The sequence below is a fragment of the Corvus hawaiiensis genome, chromosome 15 (assembly GCF_020740725.1).
Source record: "Corvus hawaiiensis isolate bCorHaw1 chromosome 15, bCorHaw1.pri.cur, whole genome shotgun sequence".
In the NCBI taxonomy this organism is placed as follows: domain Eukaryota; kingdom Metazoa; phylum Chordata; class Aves; order Passeriformes; family Corvidae; genus Corvus; species Corvus hawaiiensis.
Window position 1 is genome coordinate 19,379,994 of NC_063227.1, and position 23,632 is coordinate 19,403,625.

At 52.6% G+C, this 23,632-nt stretch overlaps 2 protein-coding genes across 6 annotated transcripts; one reads left to right on the forward strand and one right to left on the reverse strand.

Annotated features, from left to right (window-relative positions):
* Positions 1-901: 901 nt before the first annotated feature.
* SMIM33 (small integral membrane protein 33) lies at positions 902-4,306 on the reverse strand. 3 transcript variants are annotated; one of them, XM_048320150.1, is made up of 2 exons: positions 3,195-4,306; positions 902-2,741 (listed from the first exon to the last, which is right to left on the reverse strand). In XM_048320150.1, the coding sequence occupies exon 2, from the start codon at positions 2,723-2,725 to the stop codon at positions 2,315-2,317; it is 411 nt and encodes a 136-aa protein (XP_048176107.1). In that variant the 5' UTR covers positions 2,726-2,741; positions 3,195-4,306; the 3' UTR covers positions 902-2,314. The 3 variants fall into 3 exon arrangements, with proteins under 3 accessions (XP_048176107.1, XP_048176106.1, XP_048176105.1); XM_048320149.1 differs by having other exon boundaries at positions 902-2,834; positions 3,195-4,305; XM_048320148.1 differs by having other exon boundaries at positions 4,116-4,302.
* On the forward strand, positions 2,240-23,344 carry ECSCR (endothelial cell surface expressed chemotaxis and apoptosis regulator). 3 transcript variants are annotated; one of them, XM_048320145.1, is made up of 12 exons: positions 2,240-2,320; positions 5,460-5,606; positions 14,470-14,511; positions 15,045-15,095; positions 16,442-16,558; positions 17,023-17,076; positions 18,918-18,986; positions 19,524-19,622; positions 20,379-20,477; positions 21,090-21,126; positions 22,083-22,182; positions 22,710-23,344. In XM_048320145.1, exons 1-12 carry the CDS (start codon positions 2,278-2,280, stop codon positions 22,716-22,718), a joined length of 867 nt encoding a protein of 288 aa, XP_048176102.1. In that variant the 5' UTR covers positions 2,240-2,277; the 3' UTR covers positions 22,719-23,344. The 3 variants fall into 3 exon arrangements, with proteins under 3 accessions (XP_048176102.1, XP_048176104.1, XP_048176103.1); XM_048320147.1 differs by lacking the exon at positions 18,918-18,986; XM_048320146.1 differs by lacking the exon at positions 22,710-23,344 and having other exon boundaries at positions 18,918-18,965; positions 22,083-22,702.
* The last annotated feature ends 288 nt before the right edge of the window (positions 23,345-23,632 follow it).

The following is a 23,632-nucleotide window of genomic DNA, read 5'->3' on the forward strand; positions in this document are numbered from 1 at the left end:
TGCCAGTTTTATCTGATTTTAGTTTGACACCCCGAAACACCTGAACAACAACCCAGGGTGAGTGATGGATCCGGGCCACGGCACACTGTGACATCAATCAGACCTGTACGAGTCCCCAGCGGCTGCAAATCAATGAGTGCCAGCAATAATTACCCATTTTATCTTTCTCTTTATTAATATTTAGACGTTTTTAATCTTTTCTCTCTAAACACGAGGTTTCCCTGCTGTGGGTGTCCTTCAGGAAAGCTCCTGTCCCTCCAATTGAAGGCTTTGTGCTGCTCCCTGAGCTGGAATGACACAGCCACCAAAGCTGGGGGACAACTCTGCTGCCTCACCCTGGGCGGGTGACACCAGCTGATGTCCCCAAGAGGAGGGTGCAGCCTCTCTGGGGCCACAGTGCAGATCTTGTGATGGTCACATGGAGGTTTCTCCAGCTCTTGGTGTGGGTGGCCACAACCCACAGATGTCATTTAAGGAGATGGTGGAATGGTTTTGGTTGGAAAGGACCTTAAAGCTCATCCAGTGCCAGCCCTGCCATGGCAGGGACACCTCCCACTGTCCCAGGCTGCCCCAGCCTGGCCTTGGGCACTGCCAGGGATCCAGGGGCAGCCCCAGCTGCTCTGGGCACCCTGTGCCAGGGCCTGCCCACCCTCCCAGGGAGGAATTCTTAATTAGGAGAAGTCCCTAGAGATGATTATCTCCTCAGGGGTGCTGTTAGGGTTGAACACATTGCAAACGAAGCTCTGTTTTGACATGCAAAGGGGAGCAGGACTCCCTGATTTCCAATGGAATGACAGCCCTTATCTCCTCTAACAGGGCTGTGGGAGAGCTGATAATGCCCTATCACCCCTGGAAAACAAACGGGAACAAAGTCAAAACAGAAAACAACCCTCCCAAAAACTAATATAAATTATGTTTATTGTGGAGACAAAAGGTTTCCAGCAAGTCCAACCACTACCCAGCCTTAAAGCAAGAAAGGGGCTGGAAATAAGTGAGAGGAGGGATCCTGGAGCATCTGCTATGTTGGGAATACCCCCAGAACCTGGAGGAACAGGTAAAGCCCATCTCTTGTCCGGCTGTGCCCACAGGGATCTGTGCCAGGGATCTGAGGGCAGACACAGACCCAGCTTTTCCAGAGTGGGAGAGGTGGGAGCTGTATTCTAGGACTGTCCATCAGAATAAATCCTTGTGGGGGATCCCAGAGGCTGCTCCGGCCCCAGGCACGGCACACACCGAGGTCCTGCTTCCACCACGGGAGGAGAAACTGGGACTGAAGGGATCCCAGTGCCTCCAGCAGCTGAGAGCCCAGGGCTGGACAGGGACCACGGTCTGACACCCCCAGGAGCCTGCGGAGCTCAGGAGGTTTCACCTCTCCTGCTCCCTCTGTGCCACCTCAACACCACCCCAGTGCAGGTGCCACCGCCACCAGCGCTCCTTGGGACAGCAGCCAGGGATGGGGACAGAGAGGTGGCCACAGTGAGGGTGACCTCAGGTCTCCCCATCCCCTTGCACAGAGAGCTGCAGGCTCTGCCCAGAGTCACGTGAGCTTCCCCTCTGGTGCCAACCCATCCAGATGTTCAGCCAGCTGTGATGTGTCATTATCACCTCTCTTGCCTGTGCTGTGTCACCGCTCTTCTCTCACCCACCTCCACTGGGGACAGGACACGTTGTCCCCTGTCACTGGCTCCAGCCAACACGGAATCAGGAGCTGCCTCCTCTGCTCTCCCCTCCTCTGGCTGTTTGCCAGAGGGGCTGAGGGGGCTGGCAGGGACAGGACGATGTTCCAGCCCCCAGCGGGGGAAAAGGGGCTGTGGCATGAGGCAAAGAGCGGCTGGAGAATTCTCTGTGCCGTATCAACAGTGTAATGAGGACACTGCATGTGGAAACATCTTTCATTGGAAAACAATTCCGGGTGATGCAACTTCCAGCTGCTGCCAAGGGCCCGAGCACAGCCCCAGAGCTCCCCAGCTGGGGCAAGGACCAAGGCAGCTCTGCTGGCCACTCCCAGGCAGCGTGGGACAGGTAAAACCAGGGCAGGTAAAACCAGAAGAGATGCTAAAGCTGTCCCACGTAGGCTGAGCTCGGGCTGGGACCCAGCTCCTGCCTGGGGACGGCGGGACCCTTGGGCTGGACGTTGGGGGCCGGTGATGGGTCACTGAAGCTCCTGGCTGAGCATTCCTGGGGCCAGCCACCTCCTGGGGAGATGCAGGTCCCTGTGAGGGCAGCGCTGAGTCCCGGGATACACGAACATCCCAGCCACTACTTTTCCAGTGGGACATGTCCCTTGAGCCCTGCCCAGGTGCCCAGGGCCGTGTCACAGGTAGGTGATCTCGATGACATTGGGCTCAGCACTCCCATGGGGAAGGTGATGGTTGCAGGAGCAGTGGCAGCTCACGCCAGCCGAGTCTATGCCGGGCAGATCCCAGCCCGGCAGCTTCCTGTGGGAATCCAGCTGCCTCCAGTCCGTGAGGAGCACGCCGTTGTCCATGTGCTGGGGCATGGGCTCGTGGTACAGGGTGATCTGCACCGTGCGCAGCTGGGGCCCGTAGTGCACCACCAGGATGATGAACACGGCCAGCAGCACGAAGAGGGCGACGATCACCGAGATCACGGGCAGCGCGTCCGATCTCTTGGTCACGCTCTTGACGATGGAGACGGGGGTGAAGGCGGCCACGTCCTGCGGCTCGGGCTGTCTCAGCTGGCTGCCGGGCAGCGAGGCGTTCATGGCTCAGCGGGGTCACCTGGGACAGGGACACGGGGAGTGACCACCGAGCCAGCCCGTCCCTGTCCCTATCTCCCGGCCTCGAGCCCGCAGCTCCCGCCTGCACTCGCAGCTGCCAGGGAATGGGATGATCCCATAAGTGTTCCGTCCCTCGGGCTCGCAGCACGGGATCAAATTTGGTGGTTAAGTCTGGGGCTGCAGGATGAGGCGGTGCCCTGCATCCCCGTGTCCTGGGCACCTTCGGCCACCGCACCTGGCTCTTGCGGGGAGCCCTCTGCCCTCCCCTCTCACACCTCAGCCCCACAGTGCTGATCCAGGACCAAACCCCACGGGGACCTCCCAGGGGAACCCAACCCCGTAAGTCGTTCCCCGCCAGAGGCACGACCCCGTGGGAGCCAGCACGGGGGGGAGCAGTGGGCAGTGGGAAAGGAAAGAAGAAAGGAAGGAGAGCCCTGCCAGCCCCACGGGGTACCTGGGCGTCCTTGCTGCCTTAGAATCATCGTCTCCAGCGGCGGGGCTGGGAGCTGCCGGCGGGGCGAGCAGGGCGAGCTGCGGGCTGGTTCCCCGGTGAAGGTGCAGCCAGACTCACCTCGGAAGCTGCCACGTCACGGCCCGGCCCCGCAGCCGCCGGGGCTCCCCCGGGCACACGAGGAAGCGCCGGCTCATCCCGCGGGCACATCCCCCGGCTCAACCCCGGCCCTGCCCGCTGCCACATCAGCGCTGCCGCCCCTGCCCGCGCCCCGCGACCCTCCTGTCCCCCGCTGCGGGACAAGGGCCCTTTTGTCTGGGGACAAGCACCCTCCCCCCTTCGGCTGCAGGAAACCTCCCTCCTGCCACCGGCGGGGCGTGAAAATGTCCTGCGGCGAAGGAACGGCTGTAAAAAATCCCCGCTCTGCCCGTGGGCTCTTTGCAGAGCCCGGCACGGTGAGCCCAGGCCGTGCTCCGGGCTGGAAGGGCCCCGTCCCGAGGGGTGGCACAGCCCGGGGATGATTGTCCCTGCCGGGGGTCCCATTTGCCAGCACGGCTGCGGGGTGAGTCCATGGGGAGCTCCGGATGCTTTGGGCCTCCAGCCCAATGGTTGGACTCGATGATTTTGGAGGCTTTTCCAACCTAAATGATTGCGTGACCTGCCGGGGGTCGCGGGCAGGAGGCAGTGCCAGGTCAGGGCTGGCACATCCCTCCCCTCACCCGCCGGCCGTGGCACAAGGCTGCAGGGATGCCCTCCAGGCACACAGGTACATCGGCCTGGCCCGGGGATGCCGTGTGTCACACCCTCTGCCACTGGGAGTGACCTTGAGCACATCTCAGAGCGGAAAACATGGATGCCCCGGAGTTTTAGCCCTTACAAAGCACATCTTCCCACCCTTCCACCCCACAGCACCACTGCTCTTACCTGCAGGCTCTCAGCAGACAGGCTGGGGTGAATATTTGGGCTCTGTCCTTCCCACACGTGGGGAGGACAGGGTGGGAAATGCCTTTTCCACCACCCAGCCGAGCATCCAGAAGAGATTTAACTGTGTGTGAGAGCTTCTGGGTATTTGCACTCATTTCAGGATTCAGTAAAACCTTAATCTACTGCATAATCTCTGAGCATCACATCTGTGCAAGGGACAAAAGGGTGGGGGGGCTGCTGGCAGGGGTTTGTCCCAGCAAAGGCTGCTGTGGAGGCCGTCAGCCTTGGGCCTGGAGGTTCTCCTGGGGGGCTGGAAGGGTTTGAAGAGACCCACGGAATGTGAGGAGCTGTGCCATGCACAGGGATCATTGCCTCCAGTCCTGCTGCTGTCTGCCAGCTGTGGGAAGCAAGGATGCAGTGAAGGAGCAGCTCCTCTGCCTTTTGGCTGAGGCTCTGTGGCTTTTGGGGGGCTGTGGGAAGGGGCTGGGCCAGTCCTTCAGACCAGGAGACAGAATTCCGTGGCTTTGCATCCTGAACACCCACATGGACCCCCGGAGAAGGACACAGGAGCCTTTCCCACATGGGGACACTAAAACCCTTCTCCTCCCCCAAGCACCCACTGACATCCAGCACAGGATAAACCAGAACCTGTGGAGTTCACAGTGTGACAGGCAGGACCTGCACGGACCAGCACAACACAGGGCCACGGCCAAGAAACCGAATGCCTGAACCCCTTGGGCTGCATGGGGGCAGAACCAGCCCGGGTTTCCAGTTCCTCCCCTCCTCAAGGAACTGGGGATGGGGTTGGTCCAAGCCCAGCAGGGCTGTGTGTCCTGCAGGGAGGGAGGCTGTGCTGTCTGAAGAACAGCATCCCAAAGCCACCATCCCAAAGCTGGCATGTCCTGGTGCCCAGACTCGCTGGAGCTGCCCAGGGAGGCCCAGGGTGCAGGGCAGATCCAGCTGCTGGGCTACCCTGGCCCCACAAGGAGCAGTTATTCCCAGATTCCTCATGGATGGGTAAGAAACCCCCTCTCAGGTGGTGGGGAGGCTCCTCCAGCAGCTCCTACCCCAGAGAGGCCCAACACAGCCGTCATGTGCGGGGAATGGGACCTGGGGGCACATCCTACCCCACGCAAACCACCTCCCAAAAACCCCAGCAGCACAAGGAAGCCGCTGAGGCCCAGAGCAGGGCATCCCTCCGTGCCGGGAGCCGAGTCCCCAGCAAAGCTCGGTGAGGTTTCCTCTGCCGCCGGTAAGCGATGTCTCACATCCTCCCCGGCCATAATGGGCTGAAAAACACAGTTCCCCTGTGGATTCAGCCCGTTTCCTCCTATTCTTTAACAGGAAGCCGTGTGAGAGTCAGCCCAGGCGGGCGAATCGCTGCTCGCGGTCCCTCCCGGGATGGCCAGAGGCTCCGCGAGCCACAAGCCAGCGCGGAGATGCTGCTCCCGTCCATCCATCCCTTCCTCTGGCTCCTCCTGCTGCTCCCAGGTGAGCTGCTCCACACACCCCGGGGAGCGCGAGGGGGGATTTGGGGGGCCCGGCTTCACGGGGGGCTCCCAAGGGAAGCGGGCAGAGGCTGGAAGGTGTGGGAGCTGCCACTGGGAAGCTCAGCCTTTCAGCTCAGGGGTGGCAGGAGTCAGGCTGCTGGGGAAATGTGGCTTTGTCGGGTTTATGGGGTTTGTTTGGCAGTGCTGGAGTACAAAACTTTGTTTCCTGGTTAATAGGAGTGTTTCTGCTGAGGGCTGCGATGCTGAGGCATTTGTAGTAGGTGGCTTTTGTCAAATCAGAGTAAAGGTGGAATGTTTAAATGTATAGGACATTATTTTCCTCAGAAATACTTTTTATTTGCACTTTTTCCTCTCATTAATATAAATACAAAGCCCACGTGCATGGCTCGTGCAGAGCACACCTCGTCCTTGCTGTAATAATTCTGCTGCTTTGGGGTAATTCCGCTTTAACTTCTCTTTCTTGAGTGGAGGTGTGGGATGAAGGAGCTGGTTTCCTGCTCCAAAGAATGACAGGTTGCTTTTCCCTGCATTGTCAGGCACCTCTTGCCTTGCTGACAGCTGTAGTAGCTGGGAGCTGGAACACATCCAAAGGAATATAAAATAATGTGTCTCCAACTCTGAGGTTTTATCATTAAACCATAGAAGTTGCCTCGGGTTACAGCCACTGTGCTGGTAATAATGGGATTTTTAAAAGGCAGAGAATCATAGAATGGTTTGTGGTAGAAAGGAAAGATCTCCTCATTCCATAGAATATAGAAACCAATTCAGTTTGTAGCTGTATAATTCCAAGAAATAAGAGCATGTGGATTGGAAATTTTTCTCTCTTCATTAGAGGGCAACACTGCTGCCTTCAGCAGAGGGGGGATGTGCGCCTGGGATCGGATCAAGGATCAGATCAAGAGGCTTTGAGTGCCTTGGCCACCCTGTGACACTCCTTAGTGCCCACCCAGAATGCTGTCTTCCCTCTTAAAACTCCTTGGGAGGGCTTTTATGGGACAGGAACGCCACAGAGGGGTGAGCCCCCTTCCCTGGCCCGTCTGCACCACGCCAGGATCCACAGAGCGGGACTCCCAGAAGCACTGCCCCGAATTCCAGCTGCCAGCAGGACCTGGCGGCTGCAGCATCAGGTGGGTGGGATGCCACCCTCCATCCCTCAGTCCCAAGAGCATCACTCTGTCCTCTCAAAGCCACCTGGCTAAAACCACCCCCCTCAGTCACGGCACCATCACACCTCTCCCACCAAACCACCGGCCTTCCCTGGAATGTGTCCTGGCTCCCTCTTCTGCGCTGACCCAACAGCTCCAAAAGGGCTTTTTAATTCCATTTTTAATTTTACAGCAAGTCCTTGGGGAAGCTTCTGCACAAGGCAAAGCAGCAGCTTAGCGAGAGGGGCAGAGGGCTCCGTGCTGCCGCTGATTTGCCGGCACACAGGCAGCTGGAAAAGGGAATTAGGGGCTCTGGAACAAGGCTGCCTGCCCTGGGGGAGATGGAGGGAACCTTGAGGAGACAGAGAATTAGCTTTGGCTGGACACTACCACCTGCCTGTTCCCATACAGGCCTTTCTTGCTTTTGCTTGGTGCAAATTCAATATTTTATTAATTTATCATTTCCTAAATTAAACTTCTCTGTTCTCAAGGTTATTTCTGAAGGGAAGCTCACATAAGGGAGGCTCAAACTGTTGTTTTGAAATTGCTGAAGCGAGAAGGTCTGGCACATTTCCAATTTGGTTTTCCTCCCCCCAGAAACACTTAGCAGAAAATTTGTCCAAACAAACCTCTTCCTATGGACCGTTCCCATTACAATGGGCAGGCGTTTTCCAGACAAAAGATTTCCACTGAAAAAATTCCCCCTCAAAGCTGATGAAAACCCAGCAGGATTTCCCACTGTTGTTGTTCCATCCACTGCTCTCCTTATCTGTGCCACAGCCTGTGGATGGATAATGCCATGACAAATGTGGAATTTCAAAAACCAGACATGTATTTCAAGATATATTTTTCGATGTAATCAAAAAGATGGGGCGCAAGTCAAGGACAGGCACCCAGATTCCAGACTTGCATCCTAAAACCAAGGCATCCCAGGGCAAATTCCTCAGCCAAGGGCGAAGCCAGCCCAGCCCTGACGTGGTGAACAAGGAAGAGAAAGCAGGAGGTGGTTTGGAGAAATGTTTGTTCGCACAACAAACTGCTCCCTTCGGTAACACGAAACCCTCCGGTGCCTCTGCAGATCTGACTGCAGCAGCTTCCAGGAATTATGTCCCATTTACACAATAGGTGAGTCAACAACAGGTGTCCTTGGAGGAGGTGCTGCTGGTGTCCCAAAGCAGGAATGCTCCTGCTGGGAAGCCAGGCTGGAGAGGGGAGCTGTGGCTTCTGCAGCACCAGCAAAGGCCCAGCCCCAGCTGGGAGCTCTCCTGGCCCCACTACCCAGAGGAGCCCACCCACCATGACCTCAACAAGGGAGAAGCTCTCATCTGGGTCCAGAGCAGGCACCAGGATGGTCAGAGGGATGGGGTAGCTCTGCCATGGGGGAAGGCTGGGAGAGCTGGAGGGATTCACCTGGAGAAGAGAAGGCTCCAGGGAGACCTCAGAGCCCCTAAAGAGTGCCTAAAGAGTGCCTAAAGGGGCTCCAGGAGAGCTGGAGAGGGACTGGGGACAAGGGACGGAGGGACAGGACAAGGGGGAATGTCCTTAAGCTGAAGGAGGGCAGCTCTGCAGGTGGGGTCTCACTTGAGCAGGGCAGAGTCCCCCCTCCCCTGCTGCCCACGCTGTGGGGGTGTGAGATATGGGGGAATACATAAAGAGTTACAAAATGTGGGAATAAAACCTGGGTGATATCACCAGGCTCATTCACCCAAAATCTGGACTCAGAGCAATTGTCAGGCCAAGATGCTTTACTTGGCCTGTAGCTGTTGCTTCTGTGAGACTGGAACCTCTTCCAAGCAGGGTTATCCTTCATCTCTCCTGGCACTCAAGCCAGGACACCAAAGAAAAGCAGGTGGAAAGAACAGGGATTATGAGAAATCCCTTAGCCACCAGCCCCTTTCACACCGTGTCTCCTGAACCAGTCCCAGCAAATCACATTCCTGCTTGGTGGTTCATGAGCACCACAGAGCAGCACTCAAATAGACCTGGGGAACCTCAGAATTACTGGAAAGGATAATCAGTTTGGGGAGAAACTTGGAAAGTCTCCTCTGTAAAGTGCTTTGAGCTCTGCTAATAAATAATATTATTAAAAACTTGTAGGTAGGCAAAAAGCACAGGCTGGGCTCCAGCTCCAGTTGAGCCTGGATTGGTGGTGCAGCCATTTTTCATTTGCACTGGGCATGGAGTGATTTCCCCTTCAAAATCCCAGACCCAGCTCCAAACCTGAGGAACAGCACAGCCAGGAGAAGGGCAGGACCCACATCACCAGCACTGCAAACAGCAGGAGCAAACCCAGAGCTCTAAAATAAGCAGGTCAGGAGGAAACTGGGACCAGCAAGCAGCTGGGAGGGTGATGGAGCAGCAGCCTGGTGGAGCAGTGGTGGTGCAGCCAGGAGAAAAGCCATGCTACTTTTCCTTCCAGGAACAGCCCCTTTGCATGGAAAAACCAGCCCTGGGCACCACGGTGGTGCAGCAGAGCCGCTCCCTGCACGCAGCTTCCCCACATTGTTTGTCTCCTGCTGCTTTCTACATCCAAGTGGGTTTTAATTGCCTCCCACTAAGATCTGCTTCCAGACCGGCTCACCAGAGAGGAGCATGGAATGTGATGCTTGGAGAGGATGCCCAGGCCCAGGCCCAGCCCTTGAGGATGGGCAGAGGAAGGCAACGATTAATTTTAATTGCTGATGAGATCCGGGATTAATTCCTGGCTCTCTAAACTTTCCATAACACTTTGACTGAGTCATTACAATTCAGAACCACTTGGCAGTGAGTTGCCAACCCCCCCACACCATTTGGGAGTTAGACACTTGAATACCTCTGTGGATCTGGCCCTGATTTAGGCTGTCAGTTATCCAGCCTGCAGAGCAACACTTTTCCTCTCCCTCCTCCACAATTCCCACCCCACCTGTTCTGCTGTGAGACCCTCAAGGCAGAGACACCTTATATAGGCACTTAATAAAACAGGACCTAGGCTTTGGCAGAGCTCTCTGCTTTCCAGGGTTCCTAACAGAGGATTTTTTCCACGTGGAAGTCCTAGGAATTGGGTGCTGCTCACTGCTGCCGTGTTTCACCCAGGAAACAGCTGCACCTGTGTTAAGGGGTTGGTATTTTTTTTGTCGTGAGTCATCTGACAGAAGTGCCAATATCTGACTTGAAAAGCCTATTTTTAGGTTTCTGGATCTCTTTTCTGAACACGTTTTCAAGTGCAGGGTGACACTGAGGTACAGCACTGCCCCGTGGCCTCTGCAGGTGGGACATCCCCCCAAAAACTGCCAGGGAAGGGACAAGTGCAGGGTTCCTTATCACTGGGAATAGATGGTCCCTCCCCATCAGCAGTTCTGAGTGGACAGGACCAGTCCCTGTGACTCGACACCAGTGCCAGAGGTCCCCCCCAGTGACTCCAGCCCTCTATGAACACAGGCTGAACACCTTGATCTAAACCCTGCTGAAGCCTTTCAAAAAGCTGGCTCAGGTCTCTATAGGAGGCCCTGGCAAAGTTTGGGGGCTTAAAGTCAGTCCCTCTCTTTGGTCAGCACCTGGAAAAACCATGCTTTAGATGTCTACAATTGCCAAAAATAATACCAAAGCAGAAACACCTAAAATTCACCTGTCTTTTGGTTGACATCATCCTCTCTTTGTGCTGAGGAGTGGGGTGAGCTGCTGGCTTTGGGAATATCTCAGTTGCCACAAGAGAAGGCTCCAGATCAGTCTAGACACACCTAACCCCACAGAAAAACAACTGCCAAAACCAGAAATCCAAAATTCTCCTGTTTACCCTTTGGAAAAATAAACCAGAAAGCAGCAAGCACCAAGTGCCAAATGCAGCCGCGGCTCCGACGTGCTCCTCTGCAGCTCCAGTGGGTAACTGGAGCTTTCCCAGGACAGCACGAGCAGAAAGCCGTATTTCCCATGGTAAATCCCTCAGCCAGCTCCGAGTCTCCACCCAGGACTGCACAGCCCAGCTGTAAATCCTTTGCACCCAAACACGCAACAAACGCACCGGCAGTGCCTGCGCTGGTGGAAGGGCTTTGATGTTTATTGCAATTGCAGCTGTACAATGCTGATTATTGCTGCTGTTTGTACAGCCAGGGCTCTCCATGCTGGCAGCAGCGCTGGGAGGGAATGGTTTCCAACTCCAGAATCCCCTGAGATGCCTGCAGGGAGCCGCGACGCGTGGCGCGTTTTGTTCATCCCCATCCTGCTGCCCAGCCCCACAACGGGAGTTCAGCCTCATCCTGCTTTGCACAGATCCATCCCGCTCCTGTGGGATCAGGGATGCTGAGCACCCTCCCCAAAAGAAAACACCCAATAGGACGGGGCTTTTGCTTATTTGAGTTGGCAGGGAAGGCATAACAAGCAGCAGCGGCAGCCAGAAGTCAGAGCCAGGCCTGCTCCGCTTTGAAATGAAGTGTGGATGTGTTTAGAGAAGCCAGGGCTGTTTATTCCGGAGCAGAATGCCAGAAGGGGATCTCCATCCCTTGGCCTCTCCACAGCAAGGCCGGGCATTTCTCCACAGCAACACTGCAGAGCAAGGCAAGCATCGGCCCAGCCACAGGAACTCCGGGAACTGAGCACTGGGAAAAAACGGCTTTTTCATCTTTTTTACAATAACCCCATGGTTTAGGTTTGCAAACAGAGAACTTCAGAAGTTCTCCAGTGTGACCCTCAGTGACAGGACAAGCTGCAGTGAAACTGTCCCATGGATGGTCCCATCAGGGATGGCAGAACAGGGCAATGTCACCTCCCTCACCCTCAGCTTCCCCCCATCCCTAGAGGCTCTGTTCAAGTTCTCAGATTTCTCCTCATCTGCACCAAAAATGGTGGAATAAATGGCCAGCTCAGCACCTTCATTCCCCTCTTCCTGTGGCTGAGTGCAGACAGCAGCTCTTTCTCCAGCGATTCTGGGTGCTTCCACATGCCATGACCATGAAAAAGTACCTGTGATCATTTCCATAAATGTGTCACAGCTACTTCTCCCCGTGGGAAAACAAGGCAATGGGCCCTGCAAGGGAGTTTTGGAGAAAGAGGAGCTGTTTGAGTCTGGCAGCTGCTGGAGGATACTGACCCCCATGATGATCTCAGCACTTTATTTTTTGTGCTGAATGTAGAGAGTATCTTAAGGCATTTGCAAACCAATGTCCAGGATCATCCCCCGTCCTCAAAAGAAGCATCTCCACCTCTTTAGGAAAGGCAAACATGCCTAAAACACTTTTTTTCCCCATTATATTAATTGATTTAGTAGGTGATGGTACAGCTGCCCATAACCCTGTCTCTTACTGTCCTGATACTCCTGTGACTTGCTCTTCAAAACCCCTAGGGAAGGATATCCCATAAATTCTCCAACACCATCACTCCTGGCACCTCACTATCCTTGCGCTAAGGCAGGTTCCTAGTGCCCAGCCTCCCTTTTCCTTGCTGCACATAAAGGTCCTTGTTTTCTGATCCTGCTCCAAACAGAGATAGGAAACCAGCCAGTCCCTTCCTCTCTGTGTAATCAAAGATCTGCTCCTGTCTCCTCTTCCATGGACTGAACAGGACAGTTTTCCCAGCCTGCTGCCCAGTAAACTAGAAGAGAAAAACATGGAAAAGGTCTGAAAAGTCCGGTCTGATTTTCACAGCCAAACCGTGTGTGGGAATAGACCACATTTTATTATGTATTCACCATGGTTTACACACTTCCTGTCTGGCTGGGATCATTGTCATAAAGCCTCAGACACAAAAGCAATTACGGCTCCAAAGCAATTCCATGAGGAAAATGAGATCAATCAGGAACTTGCTACACCCAGAGGGTGCCGAGGGTGAGCTCTGAGCCAGGCCCTGGGAAACCACACTCAGTGCTGAGAGTCTCCTTCCAGACACCCCTCCCTGCAGGGCCCTCAGCCTCTCCAGGCACCAACAGCTCATGGACCTACCCAAAGTTCATCTACATCACCCCTACAGCTCCTGGTATCAAATCGTGGAATCCCAGGCTGGTTTTGGTTGGGAGGCACCTTAAAGCTCATCTCATCCCACCCCCTGCCACGGGCAGGGACACCTCCCACTGTCCCAGGTGGCTCCAAGCCCCGTCCAACCTGGCCTTGGGCACTGCCAGGGATCCAGGGGCAGCCCCAGCTGCTCTGGGCACCCTGTGCCAGGGCCTCCCCACCCTCCCAGGGAGGAATTCCTTCCGTATATCCGAACTAAGCCTGCTCTCTTTTGGTTTGAAGCCATTATGGGGTGTTGCAGGCTGGAGATCTGAGACAGGTCAGAGCTACGGCGTTTTAGAATTGCCTGGTCCCCTCCTTGGTGAGAAAAGGGGCCTGGGGAGGAGCTCTCTCACAGCTGGCTCAGGAGAGATGAGAAGCAGCAGCTGAGCTGCGTCTGCCCCCAGGGAGGGCAGGTTCTGGCTGAAAAGGGGCACTGCTGTCCCCTGGCTGGTGCTGCCTGCCTGGACCCTCCCCTGCAGCTCCTGCAAAGGCACTGCTCCCACCACAGACCACTGAGGCATCGTGAGGGGACAGCATGCTGGAGGGATTCAACCTTCCCTGCTGTCCCTTTCTGTCCAAATCCTTTATCTCCCATGGGGCTCTAGTGAGATGGATCACCAGTGGAGTCAGGTTCAGCTGCTTTCTGTACCTGTAGTGTCATTTCTTTCATTAAACTTAACCACAGAGAGCACCAGGGCCACCAGCAATAACCATTTTAAAATCCCAATTAGGATGTGCATTCCAGCAATGACAGACTCAAAGTCACCTTCCCAAAGTTAAACCAGCTGGGTTGGATTTGAGCATTTAAAGTGTATTTACATTTTCCAGGTCTTGTCCTCAAGTGTGGGGCATTTCTTTCTCCCATTTTCAAGGGCAGCATTTTTAATTGGCATCGCATCTAACCCTTGGGGTTGGACTAGATGGCCTTGAAAGTTCCCTTCCGATCCAAAATACTCTGCTCTGTGATTCCATGAGGACAGGACTTTGGGAGCTGGGGCTTTAAGGAAAACATCACAGATGCTGAGAGTAGGAAACAAGAGGGATTGGGGCAGGGATGCTTTGCCATGAATCCAAAAGAAAAGCAAACAAATACACCAAAGCAAACAAAGCCACCTTTCAGTTGAGGAACTGGGGACCCAGTGAACACCTACAACCTCGTATGGACCTACAGGGCTACCCTGCCCTACAGGGAAGGCAGCTGCGGTTCCCTCCAGACTCACAGCCACAGGCTTCAGCCAGCTCCCCAGGATACACAGGACAGGAAGGAGAGCCAGTCCCATCAGCTCCTGGAAGCCTTTACAAACCTCATCCATCCATTCCTTAAGCTCTCAAGGGAACAAAGTGTCCAAATGTGTGTCTTAACTGTTTGAATAGCACCAGGACACAGGTCACACCCTTCTCTGCCAAGGCTGAGCTGAGGCAAACAGCTCCCAGGGAGGGAATGACCCCATGGATTTCTATGGCCCCCCAAAGGGTTTGGCTCCAGCTGGGGAGGAGGACATTTATCCTGGCTGGATAAACTCCAGTACTAATTTACTCAGAGCCTGATAGCTTTACACTCAGTAAAACTCCTTTGCTACTACTTCTCTGCTAATGCTTTTGGGGGGATCCCATATTTCAAAGTCATTCTGACAGAAGGTGAGGAAAACCCAAGCCACACAAGGAACAGGAGCAGCAGTGCGTTAGTGACCGTCACAGATCCTGCACCACTCACGCTCCTGCTCTTTCCTTTCAGGTCCTACAGCTTCCACAAACTCCTCCAGCCCTGCTGGAACAGGTACCTCTGGCTTGTGATGTGCTTCATGTGTCTGTTTGGATGTGGATGCACGTGGAAATGGGGGTTTGCAAATGGACAGGCCCCAAATGGGACCCTGATTCATAAGTCCCATCTGCTGAGGGATCTTCTCCCAGGATCCTGCCTCTGCCTGCCCCATCCATCACCATTCCCCCCCAGATCTCCAGGGGACATGGAGGGTGCTGTGCCCCAGAGGGTGGCCTGGCTGGGCTCGTTTTGGAAGGGAGCAAGGCTGTGTTCCAGGGAGCCTGGAGAAAGCAGAGGAATTCCACCTTACCTTTGCTCCCTGTTTTCCCCAGCTGTTTCCTAGCAGCTAGGGATCCATGGAGCTGCCAAGCTCCCTCTGGTCCCGACAGCCACACTGGTGAAAAACCCTCTCCTTGGCATCTCTTGTCCCCCTGACCCTTTCTGCTCTCATTGGCTACCATGGCCCCTTTCTGGCCCATCCTTCAACCCTCCCTGTGGGATCTCACCAACCTGGAAAAGTCACCTCCGTGCCTCTGTTTGTGTTCCAGGTCAATCCCAACCAATAGAACACAGCCCTGAAGTGAAGAACCACAGCTCAGGTAACGCTCAGCTGGAGACCGAGGAGAGCGGCTCGGGGACATCCCAGTGTGTAACTGGTCTGACCTCAGCCCGACTGGGCCACCCAGCAGTAGCTGGGGCTGTGCAGAGGACAGTGGTGAGGAGGAAGGAAATTTTGTGGTGTCAGGGCTTCTGATGCAGCCAACTCACCCCACAGGGATCAAGGCACAGGTGTGAGCAAAACCAGGGGGGGGAAAAAATCACTAAATTGAATAGGGAGAATGAGATGATCATACAATCATGGAATCCCAGAATGGTTTGGGTTGGAAGAGATCTTAAAGCTCATCTCATCCCACCCCCTGCTATGGCAGGGACACCTCCCACTATCCCAGGCTGCTCCAAGCCCCGTCCAACCTGGCTGGTCTTTAAGATCCTTTCCAACCCAAGCCTTTCTATGATTTTGTGACATGTACAGAACACCAATTACACCAGAAATGATCTCTCCAGCTCCAGATCCACATCTGTTAGTGTCCACTTGGATCTTTGGAGTCAGATCTCTTCCTGCTATGTTTCAGGAAAAAAAAAATCTAAGCATAGCTACCCTTCCAGAAGGACCCCAAAAATATCAAGGAATAAGATCTCAAAAAGATCTCTGCTCCTGCTTCCAAGCCTTGTGGGAAAAAAAGAAACTTAAAAGAAACTTTATCTTAAATTCTAATATTTTAGTGAAGCATTTGGATAAAGGGGGGAAAAAAGCCCACCACACTAACCTTGAAACCATTTCACCATTTTTTCAATTTACTGGAAAGCCAAGAGAAGTCTAGACAAGGAACTTGCCTATAAATTCCCAGCTGGTGATCCACTCTTCCTTGCAGAGGTTTTTTGAAAGCTTTTTCCCCCACATCTTGCTCTGGATCAGGTGCAGTTTGGAGCAGCAGGTTGAGGCAGAGGACGGAGCCCCCAGACCACTTCAAGAGCTGAATTATTTGTGCTTGAAGACTCTCAGCGAAATGAAATGTGAAAGTTGGCACTTCAGAGCACAAGGAAATGATCATGTGGGTGCCAGGCAGCTCCCGGCAGCTCAAGTGTCCAGTGACAAAACACGTTCACTTTTCAAAGCAGGGAAGGAAGCAGTGGCAAACCCCTGACTCTCTCCATGTGTTTGCTGAGCTCCACCAGCTCGGCATCTCCCCACAGTGAAAAGAGCAAAAGTGAATTCCAAAGTACAAGAGCTCCTTCACTCTGAGCAGGTTGAAGGCTATTTCCATGCTTTCCCTAGCAGATTATTCCTAACTCTCAAGGAATTTGATGACTCTGCAATAGCTGTGCCCTCTCCAGGCTGTTTCTGAGTTGAACTTTTTGAGGTAACGCTACAATTTCCCCACAGAGCCGTCAGTAAAATCAACACCAGTGACCATCCTGAACCTCACCTCTGTGGGTCAAACCACTACACCCAAACCTTCCCCCATCACTACAACAACCCTGACAGCAACCACTGAGCGAGGTAAGGATGAAAAACTCAAATATTTGCTCAGGCAGGACCTGTTTGTGCCTCCCTCCTTACCCAATCCAAACTGCGGGCATCAGAATATTGGGCTAGTCCACACTGTGCTGGTTATTCAGCAATTCTGCAAATATTGAATTTCTCTGAGTCTTTGCTGAAAGAGCAGCTCATTCCAGCTCCCCAGATGGACACAGCCAGGCCAAGCCCATATCAGAAAATCCAGATCATGCTTTATCAAATATTGGAGCAGCCCCAGCCTCCCCAGCCTCCCTCGCCAAGCTCACCTGTCGGGTACACTCTGAGCTGACTCCACACCTTGCTAACCTGGCATCCTGATGTCTGTCTGGAGGGAAAGTATCATGCAAATAAAGATATTTACTCCATAGACACCCAACAGCTCTCCACAGTGGAAACTGTAGTGGCTTCACAAGTTAACTGTCCTCTCCCATGTTTTCTTTATCTAGATGATAAGCCCAGCGGAAACAGAAGCACGGCAGCTCCTTCTCCAACACCTCAAGGTACTTTGTCCTTTTGTAGAATAACAATAAGATCAGGTAATTTCATGGCAATCAATGGCACAGGTTCTCTAAGCACAAGTCTTTTTTTGGGGTTGAGCCACCCAAAACCACATCTGGTGTCCTTATAAGCAGTGATAAAACACAAGAAAAATGCTCTTAACATCCTCTGCTGGGATGAACTTGCACAGCTGAACAATGGATCTATGTTTAGGAGAAGAGAGCCCTTTTAAAATCCTTTTAAATAAATACAATTTTGCTTTTGACAGTTTGCTTAACCCAACCTGTAAGCACAAATTAGAGAATACAGTAAGAGTTTTCTCAGAATAAGGGCAGAATCCAAGTGACTGGAAGACTGGAATCTGACAACTGAGCTGATTCCCCAGTAAAGATTCAGCCTCAAAAACCTGCAATGGTCTAGAAACTGCTCTGCCTCTCCAAGTACCTCTCAGATCTCTAAGACAAGCAAGGTGAGGAACCCGTGGCCAGCTGTGCCCACACAGATGCCCACCCACCATGGTTGTCCCCTGTTAAGCCAGGAGCCCTTTGCTCAGAGCAGATTGCTGTTCATTCCAACCCTGATTTACCACTGGGAAGCCCCACACATCTCTGACTATAGATGCTGATGCTTCCAAAGGCCAGGTCTCCCATTGGGTGGGACCCAACATTTCCCAGGGATGGGGTATCCGTGGCAGGCTCGGCAAACCACAGCTTCTGCCCGTGGCTAGAAGAACAATTTCAGAATGAAACAAAGAATTCGATGACTGGGGAAAAAATTGTACAGCAGCAGACCCTGCTTCTCCAGACTGTTCTGCTCTGTGTGGCTTCTGAAACAGTTAGATTGGTTAGTTCATGCCTTTTCCCCTTTTTCTTCTGGCTTTTGGCAAAATCCCATTCCAAAGCAGGGCTGTTTGCTGTGGGACAGGACGTGGGTTCAGCTGCTGCCCAGGGCAGTGCCAGGAGCTGTGCACAGCTCTCCAGGCACCACATCCCTTTGGCCAGCACTGCTGCTGGGAATGTGCAGATGGGAAAGCAGGGAAGAAGATCCTACTTGACCTACAAATGATCTTCTGAAGCTCTGAACTGCCACTTTTAGTCTCCTGAAAGGGCCTGTAGCCGCTCGTTAAGGTCGATGCAGACACTCTGGCTGTTCAACAACAGCCTGGAGGCAGCAAAGGATGTTTTTTCTCAGTACAAGTGAAACACATTTCACACATTGGCTTTACATTTCCTTGCACAGGCACTGGAAGCAGCTGTCACAAACCAAGCAGCTTCACACAAGGCAGTTCATCCCACTGAGAACTAGAGTGCTTGCTTGGACAAACCTCTGTGCTGCCACAGCAGGCCTACATACGGTGTACAAGTTAGCCCACCTCAAATGGGTTTAGTTACTTCTAGATAACCTAGGATAGCAAAGCCACTCATTTCAAGCCCAGGGACAAGCCAAATAGTCAATCCACACCCACATTCTGCAACATTTCTTCCCCTACGCAGATTTATTTTAAAGTCTCAATGTTTATGACCTATAGCAAATCTATTGCCTTCCCAGCTCAGTCTTCCAGCCTCCCCTTGCTGTTTCCGCCCCAAATCTGCACCTGGGACTGCAGACCCTAAAGAGGTTACAAAAGGGTATTTGAACTTCAGTTTCCTAGGTTTCCATTTGGACATGGAAAATAGTACAAAGTGTGTTTCATGGGAAGCTTTTAGTATGGAGGTGGGAGTATTAATTCCATGTTTCCCCGGCACTACTGTGAATCCATTCTCCTCTCCAGGTGCCCATTAATTCCTTTGGTTCTTAGATGACACTGGAGGTCAAGACTCACATTCTGTGTCTCTCTGTGCAGGTCAGGATCCCGTGAGGAACGAGAGCACCACGACATCAGTGACTCAAGGTGCTTCCTCCTTGCAGAGAGGTGATTCCTGCTCTGTATTTTATATTCTTCTGCACAGCCAGCAGCAAGGCCATCACACTGCTGTCTTCAAGGCAGTGTGGAGAAAGGCCAGTGCATACCTGAGGGAGGCTGAACATCCCATCCAGCCCTTGAAAAGGCTGTAAATCTCAGCAGAAGCAGCACTTCAGGGTAACCTCTTGAGCCTGGGAACAGCAGGAAAGGTGCCATTATGTCAAAAGGTTGTAAAAGGAGGGAGACTGGACAAACTTCCCCCTCAAACGCACTGCCAGGGCTGACCTTGACCTTTCCTCACTGGGATCCCAGAAGGAAACCCTGTGGGTGTTCTCAGCTTGTCCATAAAGGGGACCCCACCACGGCAATGATTCCACACAGGTCTTGCTCACTTTGCTATTAAGATTGATGGACCTGGCCAGGATCCAAACTTGGTCTCTCCAGTGAAGTGCAAGTGAGAGTTAGGTCCTCTAGCATTGCTAGGAATCCTCTTCCCAGCCATGGAAGAATGACTTTTATGTAAATCTACCTTTCTCCCCTCTGTAGGCACCTCAGAGCCTGTCACCCCAACACCAAACCCCTCCAGCCACTTACCCCAGCCCAGCCCGACAGACGAGAAATCACCGCTGACAGTGGCAGCTTTTGGTAAGGTCTTGTGGCACCTGGGGAGAGGAGGGGGCTCTGTTTCACCAGGCCACGCTGGTTTGGACACCCAACTTCATGAGGCCCTGGCACAGGGTGCCCAGAGAAGCTGTGACTGCCCCTGCATCCCTGGCAGTGCCCAAGGCCAGGCTGGACATTGGGGCTTGGAGCAGCCTGGGACAGTGGAAAGTGTCCCTGCCCATGGCAGGAGGTGGAACAAGATGAGCTTTAAGGTCCCTTCCAACCCAAACCATTCCGTGATTCCATGATTCTAAGTCCGAGGGATTCTTAGCAGGACAAATTTCCTGTACAAGGAATTGTTTGATTTATTGAGGCCTGATGTCAGTATCAAATCTACAGTTGATTTAAAGTGTCTAAACATGGTTTATGGAACAGATAACATCACCCACAGCTCTAGCTTGTCTCTCCCTGTTACATTACTTATTTATCTGGCTTTACACTTTTGGGATAGGATTTACCAACTGTAGCAGGAACATACTGACTCCTATCAATCCCCAGTGTAATCAGCTGACTTCTGCCTTCCTGGCACTGCCTTATCAATTAAGTATTTATTGACTAAGTATTCAGAGAAGCCCTCTGAGGTTAAAACACAGGAGGATAAAGCTATTTGTTCTAACAACTATTTGCTTCTCTGTCTATTACGTATCATGCTTACATTAATGAAGATATTGATTTCCTACCCAAGTTTTGATGTCAAAGTCTCTCTGCTGCTCAGACAGTTCTTTCCTCCATGCCCAGGTGTCATCAGCTTCGTCATTATCCTGATAGTGGTGGTCATCATCCTGGTCAGCGTGGTCAGCCTGAGGTTCAAGTGCAACCACTCCAAGGACCCGGAAGGTATTTGTCTGGGGGAATCTGTACTTCCCTAACCAACAAGTCACCAGTTTCCATGTGCATCTGGCAATTCCTAAAAGATGTCTTTGAAAAGCTTACACAGTGGTGGGGAGATTTGGAAGCCAGACTGGAACATGGATTGAGTAGTCAGGAACACAGCGTGACCTCCTCGCTAGAGCCCCAGCCCAGCCTCATCTGGACAGGGCTTCCTGCAGCCAGTCTCAAGCTTCCTGCAGCTCAAATTCCAGGAGGTGGGCAGCTCTTCCAGCAAAAATCATGGCGTTTGACAGTCCTTTACCTTAGGAATCCCATTTCCCACAAAGCTGTGCACACCAGAGGGCAAGGCTGCTCTGCAGCAAGGCAGACACCTTCCTAAAGCCCAGAGGATGCTGGCGACCGAATGGGCAGCAGGGCCGGCAGGTCCTGCCAGTATGTACCCCTTAGCTGAAGGGTTTTCTCTAATCAGCTCCCACGTTTCCCCCACAGTGTCTCCAATCTCATTCAGATTTCATTTACGTCCCTGTACAATGTAATTCAGAATAGAGCTGACTTATTTTATGGCTTAGCTGGGATGATTTCTCACCTCCACATCACCAACTGCTTTTCTCCCCCCAGACAAACAGAAACCAGGAACCTCCATGGTGTCAGAGAGGTAAGGCTGCTCACACTACCCACATCTGATGGAGAGAGCCTGATTTATCCCAGAGCTAACTTTAGCAAGGCAAAGCGTCTGCTTTGGTTATTTCAGGTGGAAGGAAGCATGTCAAGACATCTTTGACAGAGAGTTAGAAAAGCAAAATCAGCTTTGATAACACTTCAGCCTCTGATAGAGAAATAGGTAGAAGGTCAATATTAAGGGGCCTCATTTCAAAGCTGCTCTGAGAGAAGACTCATCACCTTCCCAAAGCAGATTGCTTGTCTTTGTCTAGACACAGACTTGAGGTCTAAACTCACGTTTCTGGATCTCAGAGCAGTCTTAGATATCTTCCAAGATGGCCATTACTGTTTCCCACTGCTAGTTTCCTACCAAATAAATAAACCCTGCTTTGGAAATGGATAAGGGACACAGGGAGCAAAGTCTGTAAGTGTTTAGGTGCCAAATTTCCATCAACATCAGTGGTCACGAAATACCCTGAAAGATCATCATCCAAGGGATCTGAAGCCACTGAGGCAAAACATGCCAGAAAATGGGACAGTGCCTAAGGCTCCCTGATCCCCAAAGTTATCCAGTCTTCACTGGTCAGGAATGCACATCCCAGCCCTCAGGGTAGGAAAAAAGGGGAATTCCATCTTCCTAAGCCTCGTAACTCACTATGGACGGGCCAGAATCAGGACAGCAGCTCAGTGGGCAGTGGAAACCAAAGCTGGTCTCCTGTACCAGCCTTGGCCTTGCCTGTTTGCCTCCAGCTGTGTGCAAAGAAATTTTATCCCTGGAGGTGTCCAAGGACCACCTGGACATGGCACTCAGTGCTCTGGTCTGCTTGACAAGGTGGTGATTGCTCAAAGGTTGGACTCGATGGTCTTGGGGGTCTTTTCCAACCTCAGTGATTCTGTGATTCCCTGTCTTGTTTCCCAGAGTAATTAATAATCTCCTTCTCTCCTGGGCAGCTGCTCGGCAGACACGAGCCAGAAGGGGAACAGCATCACTCTGATCTCCATGAAGAACATCAACACCAACAACAGCATGAGCTACCCCCCGTCAGAAAAGGTTTCCCTTTTCAGCCTTGCTTTTTAGGGAGTCAGCTGGGGATCATTTCTCTGGCTGGATAAGAGCATGCCTTGAGGTATTTCTTTGCTCTTTTATTCCTTCAGAAATATAACAAAAACCAGCTGCCACCAAACTTCTAAAGGTCCAAACTGCTTCCAGTGAGCCCAGTGAAAAGTGTGGGTGCCCATCTGAGGTTTACCTGGGCTGGCTGAGCTCAAGGTGCCAAGTTTACCTCACGCACACAGGTGACATCACCTGTGGCCAGCTGCAAAGCTGGAGGGGTTTGTCATTAAATGAAGAGGTCTGTGAGAAATCGAGGTCTCACCCTCCAGCCCAGCTTACCCACTCCTGCCCCACACATGGTTGAAGCACATCCCCATTGGTGCTCTCAGGTCCATCCTACATGAGGAATTCACATCATTTTTGGTTGTTTTAAAGCTGGGACTGAGTTCAGGAGAACACATTGCTGTACTCCCTTTGCCAGCCCAGCCAGGCTGCTGATGTCCCACGTTTTGTTCTTTTGGCAGGTGCTATGAAGCCAAGAGCCCGGAGCTTGAAGCTGACACGTGACAACCAGCAGTGGCTTTCTAGGTTCTTTATTTTTTTCCTTCGGGGAAAGAGCAAGGGTGGACTTTATATATAAATTATTATGTCCTTTCTGATCAGTACATTTACAGTAGTGTCCTACATAGCTTCCCCACCTGGGGCCTAAGGGCTTTCTCCAGTTACAGCCTGCCACGCTCGGTGGTTGATATCTAACTCTATTTTTGATATGCCTTCAAACACTCAGATAATTCCAGCAGCAAGAAGCACCAAGGCACCATCTACTCCGCTAATAAACCGCTGCCTTACATTAATGGCCTTTATAGTCTGTGCCAGGCAGTCACGGGCTTGTTAATCAGCGTAGCCCCACGTCGAGCCAGACCCGTGTGTTGGGAAAGCCTGATCTGAAGCTGAAGGCCTGATGGGACTTAAATGCCCAAGTTCTAGGTCAAATCCCAGCATGACTGCTCCAAGCCCCTTATCCCCGGTGCCCTCATTGTCCCCACAGCAGTGGGATGGTCACATCCACCTACCTCACAGGGTTGTTGTGAGGCCTTGTTAATCCGTGTCTGTAAAGCGTTCGGAGAGCCGTGAATTAAAGGCGCTGCTGAAATGCAAATTGCCATCTTAAACACTTTGTTATTATTAATAAGAACGGAGCTTCAGGAAGGGAGATCGTTATCTCCCCACATGCTCAAAGACTCAGCTGAAGTGTAAGGAACAAAGTCCCTGCATAGACCAGGGTTTATGTCAGTGTAAAATGAGTGGTCACAAGCAAAATGCTGAGCTGCTTCAGCTCCTGGAGGCTGGCAGCCCAAGTTTGCCAGGAGAGCTTCCATCGTCTCCACCACTGCTTTCCCAGAGCTTCCTGGAAGGCCAGGAGAGCAGCATCGCCTTGTGCAATGCA